Source organism: Rhinatrema bivittatum, chromosome 11 (genome assembly GCF_901001135.1).
Source record: "Rhinatrema bivittatum chromosome 11, aRhiBiv1.1, whole genome shotgun sequence".
Classification (NCBI taxonomy): domain Eukaryota; kingdom Metazoa; phylum Chordata; class Amphibia; order Gymnophiona; family Rhinatrematidae; genus Rhinatrema; species Rhinatrema bivittatum.
Genome location: NC_042625.1, coordinates 1,690,288 through 1,703,073, shown reverse-complemented (window position 1 = coordinate 1,703,073; position 12,786 = coordinate 1,690,288). Strand labels below are relative to the sequence as shown.

The 12,786-nt window shown below is 43.3% G+C and overlaps 2 protein-coding genes across 8 annotated transcripts in view; one reads left to right on the top strand and one right to left on the bottom strand.

Moving 5' to 3' along the window:
* NF2 (neurofibromin 2) overlaps nt 1–2,548 on the bottom strand; it is a 221,335-nt gene extending 218,787 nt beyond the window's left edge. For all 6 annotated transcript variants that reach the window (XR_003859163.1, XM_029619386.1, XM_029619384.1 and 3 more), the window contains exons 1-2: nt 2,271–2,548; nt 1,599–1,734 (exon numbers count right to left, since the gene is read on the bottom strand). Coding sequence is in view for 5 of the 6 variants with exons in the window: in XM_029619386.1 (XP_029475246.1) it covers nt 1,599–1,712 (114 nt within the window). In the remaining variant the exon portion in view is untranslated. The remainder of the gene's footprint in view (nt 1–1,598; nt 1,735–2,270) is intronic.
* A 165-nt stretch (nt 2,549–2,713) lies between these two features.
* Nucleotides 2,714–12,786, top strand: part of NIPSNAP1 (nipsnap homolog 1) — a 153,063-nt gene continuing 142,990 nt past the window's right edge. The window contains exon 1 of one of the 2 annotated variants that reach the window (XM_029619796.1): nt 2,714–3,427. In XM_029619796.1, coding sequence (XP_029475656.1) covers nt 3,366–3,427 — 62 coding nt within the window. In that variant the 5' untranslated portion in view covers nt 2,714–3,365. The remainder of the gene's footprint in view (nt 3,428–12,786) is intronic. The other variant, XM_029619795.1, reaches the window with a different exon arrangement.

The window sequence follows — 12,786 nt, the reverse complement described above, 5'->3', positions numbered from 1 at the left end:
TAAAATATTCTATTTACTAAGATGACCGGTCTACCTTTGTTTGATCTGCTTCCTAGAAGCAATCTAAGACACGAAATGTAGGCCAACAAGAGCCTACATAAGAGCTAGGAACATATAGTGTCTTACTAAATGTGACAAAGGCAAGGAGAATGTAAGGGTGTTTTGAGAAGATTTTCTATGAAGCTAGACTAGTTTGGTGGCAGTGAAGAATGAAGCTAATTACATCACAATAAAATTGCACTGATCAGACTCATAAACAAAACCTATCCAAGACTGCTGAAATGCTAAAAAGCACTGATTTTCATTTCTGTCTTCTGGGCTCAATTTACAAGAAATCATGACTTACAAAATCCTAGTCTTCTTAAAATATGAGATAAAATTATAATGCCAACCATTTGGAAAATGCTATGCAAACAAACTAACCTATGGGTGTTCAAGTTTAGGGGAGGTGACGTTTAACTGACTGGAACGGCTTGAAGCTCTGAGCTAGGGTTTACTTTGTCTTGTTTGGTAAACTACACCATGTCCGCACTGTTCTCCAGTCTATTATTTTGTCTAAAATAGACTATTGTAACGCACTCTTTCTTGGCATCCCTGCAATTCATACTAAGCCGTTACAACTTTTGCAAAACGCCGCCGCTAGGATATTGTCAAACTCAAAAAAAAGAGACCATATCACTCCCACACTTATAGAACTACATTGGCTCCCAATACACTCACGAATTATTTACAAAGCACTCCATCATCCACAAAAGTCTGTTGAACACCAACCTCAACTGGATCAACCCCCCCCCTCCTCCCCCGTACCTCCAACAGACCCACCCGCCCAGCCCTCCAAGGAACCCTTCGTGCCCAACCCATCAAATCTTTCAAACTCTCCTCCACTATAAGCAGAGCTTTTTCACTCACCGGCCCCACATTATGGAACTCCCTACCCCATGATATACACCTAGAGACATACACACCCAATTTAAAAAAAAAAAACTGAAAGCCCGGCTCTTCCGGCAAGCCTACTCCTTGTCACCCCCCACTACATAGAATTCCTTTTTAATTTTTACTCTTCGATCTTTGACTAAGAATGCCCGCTGATTTTGTACTCTCCTATTTATGTATATAGTTGGTGGTATCCTTTTACTGATTTGGAATACTACTTCGCCTAATCAGTATTCATACCCTCCCCCTGTTCAATGTATTCTTTTTGGTTACATGTAAGGGCTCTGCCCAAAAGTTTTCGTTTTTTTGTGAACCGATGCGATGTGTCAACGGATATCGGTATAAAAGAGGCTTCAAATAAGTAAATAAATAAATAAATGAATGTTAAAAAGACTAAAGATTTTTCTCTTACTGGCTGCACAAGAGCCAGAAGCCCACTGCACTGAGAGATGACTGTATTACTTCAGTTAAAATCTCAGCACAAGACCCAAGAACTCCCAGAACCAAGGAAAAACATTTTGTCAGTACAATATCCCTGAATCTCCAACAATGAAATATAATTGTATTATCTCAATTAAAGTTGAAGGAGATGTAAACTTTTTTTTTTTTATCATAAACAAAGATTTTGGGCAAAAATGGAACTAGTCTGCATGTAGATGCCTTACCTCACAACTGAACTCCATCTCAGCATCCATGGTTATTATCCGTACTGTGAAGGTTTTAGGTTGTTTTCTTTTCAGGGAACTGAAAGTCATTCTGGATGCGATTGCGCCAGCCATCGTGAAACACTTTATGAAGAAACTACCATGAAAAAAATGGATAAAGGATGCAAATGACAAAATATTCAAGACGACTACTGTTCAATATTAATACTTTATGCTTTAGGCACAGTCTGTCTAACCAGCAACCTTATTGATCTTTATTAGATGGCCTGGCTACTGTTCTACCACTTTGCGTATTCTCTAAAGTCCATTTGTGAAACTTGCCATCTGTTGTTTACTAATTTTAGATCGTCTCTGTCTGTCTTGGGGTCTCTCTTTCTGGGATATTTGCAATCTTGAGGCTATTTGGAGTATCTGTCTCTCTCTCTCTCTCTGTGTGAGACACTTTGCAGTCTCCACGTTACTGTCTTGGGATGTCTCTCTCTCGCTATAGTTACTATCTTGGGGGAAGGGGTTCTCTTTTCTTCTCTCTGACACGGTGCAGTCTCTTAATTAGTTTTTTAAGAGAATATGCTTGAAATGTTTTCCAAGACCCCTACTTTTTGAGGGCTTCAACTTTTTAGTTTCTACCAGGCCTCAGGATTTTCCATGTCCGCGGGAGCTCCAGGTACTCACCCAGCGCACAGGGTAGCAAGCAGTGGGGTGACCGGGAGCCCCTCACCTCCGCTCGGCCTCGGCCGGGGCCAAGCAGCTTTCTTCCCCAAGCACCAGGAAGCAGACCTTCAACCCCTGGGAGATCTTGCACTAGCGGCCCCAAATCATGATGCCCACCGGCAACGAGGCGCGCTTCCGTCCGCTTGGGGGAGCGCCTAGGCCGGCAAAATCAGCCAGGAAACCAGCGAGGCCTCCTGCAAGCCCCCAGTGCGCGCACACAAACTGCATACTACTCTCTGAATGGCTACCCCAAGCCTCACTCACCCACCGTCGCTCTTTTTTATTGGGCAGAGCACCCCTATCCCCGCCCCTTTGAAAGATCTTTCAAATGATTCGTTCACCAGGAAAGCGAGTGGGCAGAGCGCAGTCCCTTTCTACCTCTTTACCCGCCACATTGATTGCAAACCTGTAGCTCATTGGCTTGCATGGGTGCGGATCATCTCCTACTTACTGCTGCCACTGACAACAACCTCTGCTTAGTATTTATTTACTGTATTTTTTAGATGTTTATTGTCTTCTAATTTTTTATTTACTCCAATAGGAAATTATACTTTGGTTTGTCCTGTCATTGCGCTAGATTATAGGACAATTTACTTTTTTACGTTTTCTTTGCATTCAGTTTCACAATGCAAGTTCCGGAACTTGTGGCATTGTAATCAATGGATTCTATTTAAGAAAAAATTTCCTTTCACACTAAATGGGACATAAATGTAATTTAATAGGATCGGATATGTAATCAGATTTTCTTTCGCTGTTGTGGCTAGTGTTGCAGAACTGGCAAGGGATCCATTTTCTGGAGATTTTAATGGTGAACTAATGCCGATTTGAAATGGAAAAAGGATTGACTTCACTTATCAGCCTTTTCCCGTACCTAAAACCCCAGAAAAACAGTCAAATCATATGGATTGCAGAAAAGATTTTAGCTGGTTATAGTGCACCTACAACTACAAACTCCCTGCCAGCTGCCCCGCCCACAACCTCTTGCTCAAGGCTGTCAGACTGCTGCTCGGCTTACATCTGGCAACTCAGTCTCAGCAACTGCAGAAAGAGCCGGAAATGGCGCTTCGATTCCCCCGAATCTCCTGGTTCCTGCGATGCCCGGCTCAGGGTTTGTGCAGGTAAGGTGGGCGACCGCTGGAATTCCGGTAAAGGTACGAGGGGAACATGTGGGGAGGGGTACATTCGGCCAACAGCACTATAGAAATGTTAGTAGTAGGGCTGGGACTAAGGGAGCCGAGATCACGCATGAAGCCCGGGATTTGTGGGCATCGGGCTTGAGATCCGGGGACATGAACGTGAAGGGAGCTGGAAATATGAAGCCGTGGATTTGGGGGTTGGGGGAGACTCAAGGTGCACGCGGGGCACTACCAGCAGATGTTGCAGGAAGTGAAAGGTGACACAAAACGAAACTGGTGCAATTGGGGTACAGTCAGAATGCCCAGATTTTACACACAGGTAATCAAGATCGATGCATTTTGTAATATTTGGTCCCTAGGTCTGCGGTTTGTACTACCTCGTCTAGGTGATAGCCGGAGAGTGGGAAATCATGAGTACGTGCATCTGCTTCTAGAACTGTTTAAAGTAGCAATGCTAGGGATATTTATTTTCAAAAGAATCAGTAGGCAATTCAGCAAAATAATTAGACTACCGCTATTTCCTTCTGGCTTTATTTCATAACATGTGAGATTAGTATTACAAGAGTTTGAATGCTCCACCTCTTTAGCCATACATACTATCCTGGGTTTGAGTTAATTCTCATCCCTGGGTAAGTTCATAGAAGTGTTATTGCATTGGTTTTTATCAGAGCTCTATGCAGGTATTCTGCCAGTATATGTTTAAACTGTGATTATAATGTGTACAAAATAAAGAATGGCCTGGGATAGACTTTTACAAGCAGGGCATGTGACACTAATAAATTGTGAACAGCTTTGATTCTAAAAACTGTAAATTTAAGACATTACATATAGTGGAACAAAAATAAAGAAGGCCTAGGAATAAGAATTAGATAGGAAACCATACAGTTAATACTCTAAAGATTATAGATAGTACGCTGCTTTCAGACAACAGCAGATCTGTTACGCCTGTTGGTCGCAGATGGCTGCGACCTCTCATGCTCACCTCTTTTCTCCCTGCACCATCAAGTGTGGGAAGAATGGCGGTCTCTGCTAATCCCCGCCGACTTCTCCGACGTACCCGGGACAGCGTGGGCACTGCCGGCCGCCATCTTGGATCCAGAATTACTTAGGCGCGCATGTGCGCAAGGGCCTCCTTTGTACACATCATGGCGGGAACCTCAGGGGCGTCCCTTCCCGATGACGTCAATCCGCTATTGTCTTGCCTCACAAATCTGCTTCACTTTTTTGAAGGAGTTAATAAACATGTGGATAAAGGTGAACCGGTAGATATAGTATACTTGGATTTTCAGAAGGCGTTTGACAAAGTTCCTCATGAGAGGCTTCTAGGAAAAGTAAAAAGTCATGGGATAGGTGGCGATGTCCTTTCGTGGATTGCAAACTGGCTAAAAGACAGGAAACAGAGAGTAGGATTAAATGGGCAATTTTCTCAGTGGAAGGGAGTGGACAGTGGAGTGCCTCAGGGATCTGTATTGGGACCCTTACTGTTCAATATATTTATAAATGATCTGGAAAGAAATACGACGAGTGAGATAATCAAATTTGCAGAGGACACAAAATTGTTCAGAGTAGTTAAATCACAAGCAGATTGTGATAAATTGCAGGAAGACCTTGTGAGACTGGAAAATTGGGCATCCAAATGGCAGATGAAATTAATGTGGGTAAGTGCAAGGTGATGCATATAGGGAAAAATAACCCATGCTATAATTACACGATGTTGGGTTCCATATTAGGTGCTACAACCCAAGAAAGAGATCTAGGTGTCATAGTGGATAATACATTGAAATCGTCGGTTCAGTGTGCTGCGGCAGTCAAAAAAGCAAACAGAATGTTGGGAATTATTAGAAAAGGAATGATGAATAAAACGGAAAATATCATAATGCCTCTGTATCGCTCCATGGTGAGACCGCACCTTGAATACTGTGTACAATTCTGGTCGCCGCATCTCAAAAAAGATATAATTGCGATGGAGAAGGTACAGAGAAGGGCTACCAAAATGATAAGGGGAATGGAACAACTCCCCTATGAGGAAAGACTAAAGAGGTTAGGACTTTTCAGCTTGGAGAAGAGACGACTGAGGGGGGATATGATAGAGGTGTTTAAAATCATGAGAGGTCTAGAACGGGTAGATGTGAATCGGTTATTTACTCTTTCGGATAATAGAAAGACTAGGGGACACTCCATGAAGTTAGCATGGGGCACATTTAAAACTAATCGGAGAAAGTTCTTTTTTACTCAACGCACAATTAAACTCTGGAATTTGTTGCCAGCGAATGTGGTTCGTGCAGTTAGTATAGCTGTGTTTAAAAAAGGATTGGATAAGTTCTTGGAGGAGAAGTCCATTACCTGCTATTAAGTTCACTTAGAGAATAGCCACTGCCATTAGCAATGGTTACATGGAATAGACTTAGTTTTTGGGTACTTGCCAGGTTCTTATGGCCTGGATTGGCCACTGTTGGAAACAGGATGCTGGGCTTGATAGACCCTTGGTCTGACCCAGTATGGCATTTTCTTATGTTCTTATGTTCTTATGCTATTGTATTTAGCCTGACCAGCCCTTGCCTTCTACGAGTTAGCAAGGAGTTCCGTCTTGCTGAATCCGCCTCATTCAAGGACTTCCTATTCCTGACCTTGGTCTTGGCATCTAATGCTCCGAGTACCCGCTCCTCGGATAGCCTGCCTGACTGCTACCAGACCTGCTTCTCAGGTCTCTCTCTCTCCTGGAACCATCTCTTGTGAGTACCTCTACTGACTTCTACTATACGAACCGTATTGAGGATTTCCCGCGGTGTACCCCGAGCCTCTGGCCACTACCGCCTTTCCTTCAGTAGAGACTATTCAGCTTTTCCTGCGCTGCAGAGTATTGACACACCAATTACCAGAGCCATTTCCGAGTTCCAGCATCTCTACCAGTTCTTCAACATCTACTGTACAGACATCCTCGGCATACCCCGCTCCACAGGCCACTACCGGATCTGTATTCCTGAGGTGCCTACACTCGTCAGAGGGGATCCCCGGTGTACCCCGCTCCGCAGGTCATTACCGGATCTTCTCATCTGTGGCCTTGCTCTGGGTATTCCCCGTTGCTCAGGACTGTACTATTACATCTCCAGCTGTGGACATTACTTTTTCCTTCCTTCATAATAAAGTCTCTATTTCTAACTGTGTCCCACGCCACTGAGACTATGCCTGCTGACTGGCTCACAGGCCTGCTCACAGGGCTCCTCCCTGTGGGGGGAGACACATCTCAGCTCAGGGTTCACATTCTTACAAAAACATAACAAGATCTTTCAGATCTGAGAGAACTGTGAACCTATAGTGAAAAAAGTAAGCATGACTAGAGTAGTTACTTGCTGTATCATATCATTATTAAAATTTCTTACCAGTTATGCAAGACTCTAGGCGATGTAAATAAAAACATACATAATTACAACCACAAAATACAGCACAAATAAAAACATACAGTAAAACTGTTCATTCTGCCAGCTCTAAAGTTTTCAATAGAGCACCCATATCAGGCATAAGCCAAATTAAACAGATAAGTCTTGAGTCCAGCTCTGAAGGTCATAGTATGTCTCAAGCCTAAATAAGGAATTCAGAACTGTGGAACAGCAATGGAGAACATTCTCTCTCTTGTTTCATGAATCCATGCTTGCTTATGGGATGGGACTTTGAGTGGACCTGTATTCTGAGATCTTAGATTATGAATTGGATTATAAACCTTCAACAAGGCATTAACTCATGGGAAGGAATTAATTTGGAATAGATGATGTACCATCACAAACACCTTATACTTTACTCTCCACTAAAAGGGAAGCCAAATTAGATCAAAAAGATCTGGTGAGATGTGCTCAAGCATGTGTCTACCAGAGATAAGAACATAAGAAATTGCCATGCTGGGTCAGACCAAACTGTTGCGACCGTCGCTGCTCAACATCCTCACTCCGTCCTCTTTACCTCTGTGGCAACTCCTCCGGGTCTGATGGACGGCTGGCTGCCGCTGCGTCTCCATGCCGTCTCCCTCCAGCGTCCCCAGACCGGCTCGACATTGCAGATCCGCTATGTTGCCTGAAGACCTAGGGCGCGTGCGCTCTGATTGAATTACCAGCAAGGGCGCGAACCTCAGGGGCGTCCCCCTGAGATGACGTCATCCGCTTCCAATATTTAAAGGTCTCTATTTCACTATCTAATTGAGTGAGTAAATAAATAAATAATTGAGTTAGCAAGGATAAGGACTCGCTTCGGCTATCCAAGCTACTCTGCCTCCTCGGACTTACCAGAGGTACCCGCTCCTCTGGGGCCTCGCTCTTTTTCTTTACTTTCAGATTATAGATAGGAACCGGTACTCGCTCCTCGAGGTCCCATGTTCCTGGACACTCTGAAGATTCTCTACTGCCTGGAAGCTATCGCTACTACAAACAATTGTGAGTTACCATCGCTCTCTCAGAGCTTTCCCTGGAACCAGGTACTCACTCCTTGAGGGCCTAAAACTTTCCATCTCCTGAGCTTCCTTGAGACCTTATGTGAGTTTTATCATCTAGTTCTGTTCATGAACTCTGTCTACTCTGCCTACTCACTTTCTACAGTTTCTCAACAGCTCAGCCATCCTGGATCTCGGTTCCAGTGCCTGAGGGACCAGAACCCTGCCGGGCATATCAGCTCACTACTGCCACCCTCTGGTGGTTTCAAAAACCTGTTTAATAAAAGAACTAATGTGTGTCTGTCTCCATACTCAAGTCTAGCCGGTGGTCCCTCTCGGGATATCCTCCCAGGGGCGTGGTCATCTGCCACCAGCCCAGGGATCCACCCACAACTATATCAGATCCTGAACAGATTGCTAACCACGTAGCAAGTCGATATCTGAGACACTACAAGATTGCTGACTCCTCCTTCTTTAGGAGCCAATAATAACAGATTGCTACTCCGCAATCTAACTAAAAGCAGATTCATAACAGATTGCTAACTCCTAGCATCAGATTAATAACACAAGCCCAGCATCCTGTTTCCAACAGAGGCCAAACCAGGCCACAAGAACCTGGCAATTAAATGCTACTGATGCAATTAATAGCAGTGGCTATTCCTAAGTAAAGATTAATAGCAGTTAATGGACTTCTCCTCCAAGAACTTATCCAAACCTTTTCTGAACCCAGCTACACTAACTGCACTAACCACATCCTCTGGCAACAAATTCCAGAGCTTAATTGTGTGTTGAGTGAAAAAGAATGTTCTCCTATTAATCTTACATGTGCTACTTGCTAACCTCATGGAATGCCCCCTAGTCCTTCTTATGGCCTGGATTGGCCACTGTTGGAAACAGGATGCTGGGCTTGATGGACCCTTGGTCTGACCCAGTATGGCATGTTCTTATGTTCTATTATCTGAAAGTGTAAATAACCGATTCACATTTACCTGTTCTAGACCTCTCATGATTTTAAACACCTCTATCATATCAACCCTCAACCGTCTCTTCTCCAAGCTGAACAGCCCTAATGTCTTCAGCCTTTCCTCATAGGTGAGCTGTTCCATTCCCTTCTCTGTACCTTCTCCATCACAACTATATCTTTTCTGAGGTGCGGCAACCAGTATTCAAGGTGCGGTCTCACCATGGAGCAATGCAGAAGCATTATGACATTTTCCGTTTTATTAACCATTCCCTATTATAATCTGGTATGGTTGTGGACGCTGGAAGAGCCCTGTGGGGACTCATTACGATAGGCGTAGCCTCAGCTGAGACAGATACAGATGTAAGAGACTTTATTATACTGGAAATGTGGGTAGTACCCACAGCATGGAGAGAAAACAGTCCAGAGTAGTAAGGCTGCTCAATGATATCCCTGGTAGTGGCCCGCAGAGCGGGGTACGCCAGGAAACTCCTCTCTTGAAGACACACCTCTTCTTGGTAGATCCTGTAGTGGCCCACAGCGCGGGGTACACTGAGGATCAGTGAGCAATAGTTCAGAGAGGTGCAGGAGGTGAGCAGAGTAGATAATGGTACTCACTGTGTAGTATAGGAAGGTAACTGGAATGAGCACGGTAGTGGCATGGGGTACACCGGCGGTTCCATCAGCAAGATAGTAGAAACAAGAACAGCACTCAAGGCTGAACAGGAAGGATCCCAAACAAGGATAGATGGATTCTCCAGGCAGGAAGACCCTCCGAGGAGCAGATAGCCAGAACGTAACAAGGCCCCTGAGGAGCAGGTACCTAAGGCGTTCTAAGTCCAGGAGTTCAGGAACCAGTTCAAGTAGTGAAGCGAAGTATCTCCAAATGGAGTGAAATAAGCAGGAAGGAAGTCCTTCTAACTCATAAGACGCATAGGCTGGATGGTATAAATATACTTGGAGGGTGACATCATGCGGAGGGGACGCCCCCGAGGTTCCCGCCATGACGTGGATAAGAGAGGGCCTGGCGCGTGCCCTAGGTAAATCCTTGATTCAAGATGGCAGACGGGATCGCCCACGCCGTCCCGGAATCGCCGGGGAAGGCAGCGTTTGCAGGCTGAGGCCGCCATGGCCTTGAGAATCGCTGGTGTAGGGAAAAGAGAGGTGAGCAGCCGTCTGTGACCGATGGGTGCAACATTCCCTCCTAATAATTCCTAACATTCTGTTTGCTTTTTTGACTGCTGCAGCACACTGAGCCAACGATTTTAAAGTATTATCCACTATGATGCCTAGATCATTTTCCTGGGTGGTAGCTCCTAAAATGGAACCTAATATTGTGTAAATACAGCAAGGGTTATTTTTCCCTATATGCAACACCTTGCACTTGTCCACATTAAATTTCATCTGCCATTTGGATGCCCAATCTTCCAGTCTTGCAAGGTCCTCCTATAATGTATCACAATCCGCTTGTTATTTTAACTACTCTGAATAATTTTGTATCATCGGCAAATTTGATAACCTCACTCATCATATTCCTTTCCAGATCATTTATATATATATTGAAAAGCACCGGTCCAAGTACAGATCCCTGAGGCACTCCACTGTTTACCCTTTTCCACTGAGAAAATTGACCATTTAATCCTACTCTCTGTTTTCTGTCTTTTAACCAGTTTGTAATCCACGAAAGGACATCACCTCCTATTCCATGACTTTTTAATTTTCTTAGAAGCCTCTCATGACAATACTTGACAAACAAATGATAACTATACTCCCTACCACCCACACCAGGAACCTCGGAGTTATCATTGATAAAGAACTTTTTTTCAAGAACCACATAGCAAATAAAACTAAAGAAGGATGCCACAGACTCCTAACTCTAAGACACCTGAAACCATTTCTCAACCCTTACGATTTCGGAACTGTATTTCAACTTTTTATCTTCTCCAGCTTCGACTATTGTAACTCCTTACTAATTGGAATATCTTTTTCATCCCTCAAACCACTCCAAATATTGCAGAATTCAGCCGCCAGAGTCCTAATTGGAACAAAAAGAAGTGAACACATAACACCAGTATTGACCTCACTTCACTGGCTCCCTATTACTGCACGTATTGCTTACAAATCAATGACCATAATCTACAAAACTCTAAACAATGATCATCAAGGTCTTAACACCCTAAACATAATCCCTCAAAATCCTCCAAGAAACCTACGCTCTAATAACTCAGGTTACCTAAACATTCCCCCTATCAAAGATGCACATCTGGCAACCACAAGAGAAAGAGCCGTTTCAATTTTCTCACCTAAACTTTGGAACACCCTACCTAAAGTTCTGAGAACCCAACACGACCTAAAAATATTCAAAAAGGACCTAAAAACACTAATGTTCCGCAAATTCTACACTGACCCTCAGACATCTGATCATCCCAACTCTCAGTTATAAACCTCTTAATATATTCTCTTCACCCTGAACTGCATACCCTCCCCATCTAACCTAATAATGCTCTCTGGACTTGATATGCTTATTTCTGATATTGTTCAAATTGTGTTTTTTTTCTGCTACACAACTGCTAAGAAAAATGTATACTTTTGTAAACCGTTATGATGGCTCTACCGAATGACGGTATATAAAACTCAACAAATAAATAAATAAATAAATGACGGACTTTGTCAAATGCCTTCTGAAAATCCAAATACACTGCATCTACCGGTTCACCTTTATCCACATGTTTATTAACCCCTTGGTCTGACCCAGTATGGAATTTTCTTATGTTCTTATGTTCTATCATATGCCCCTTCAGCCTTCTCTTCTCGAAGCTGAACAGCCCTAACCTCTTCAGCCTTTCTTCATAGGGAAGCTGTTCCATCCCCTTTATCATTTTGTTTGCCCTTCTCTGTACCTTCTCCATCGCAACTATATTTTATTTTATTTTTATTTATTTTGGGTTTTTATATACCGGCATTCGAGAACGCAGTCCCATCATGCTGGTTCACATAAAACAGGGGTGCATCGTAAACATAACTAAAAACAATGGTGCGGAAAATGCAGTTACATATAACAGGGAGATTGGAACTAATGAGATGCAGCGACCAGAATTGTACACAGTATTCAAGGTGTGGTCTCACCATTATGACATTTTCCGTTCTATTAACCATTCCCTTCCGAATAATTCCTAACATTCTAATTGCTTTTTTGACTGCTGCAGCACACTGAGCCGACGACTTTAAAGTATTATCCACTATGATGCCTAGATCTTTTTCCTGGGTGGTAGCTCCTAATATGGAACCTAACATCTTGTAACTACAGCAATGGTTATTTTTCCCTATATGCAACACCTTGCACTTGTCCACATTAAATTTCATCTGCCATTTGGATGCCCAATCTTCAAGTCTTGCAAGGTCCTCCTGTAATGTATCACAGTCTGCTTGTGATGTAACTACTCTGAATAATTTTGTATCATCCGTAAATTTGATAACCTCACTTGTCGTATTCCTTTCCAGATCATTTATATATATATTGAAAAGCACCGGTCCAAGTACAGATCCCTGAGGCACTCCACTGTTTACCTTTTTCCACTGAGAAAAATTGACCATTTAATCCTACTCTCTGTTTCCTGTCTTTTAACCAGTTTGTAATCCACGAAAAGACATCGCCTCCTATCCCATGACTTTTTAGTTTTCGTAGAAGCCTCTCATGAGGGACTTTGTCAAATGCCTTCTGAAAATCGAAATACACTACATCTACCGGTTCACCTTTATCCACGTGTTTATTAACCCTTTCAAAAAAATGAAGCAGATTTGTTAGGCAAGACTTCCCTAGGGTAAATCCATGTTGACTATGTTCCATTAAATCATGTCTTTCTATAAGCTCTACGATTTTGATCTTGAGAATAGTTTCCACTATTTTTCCCAGCACTGAAGTCAGGCTCACTGGTCTATAGTTAGCCGGATCACCCCTGGAGC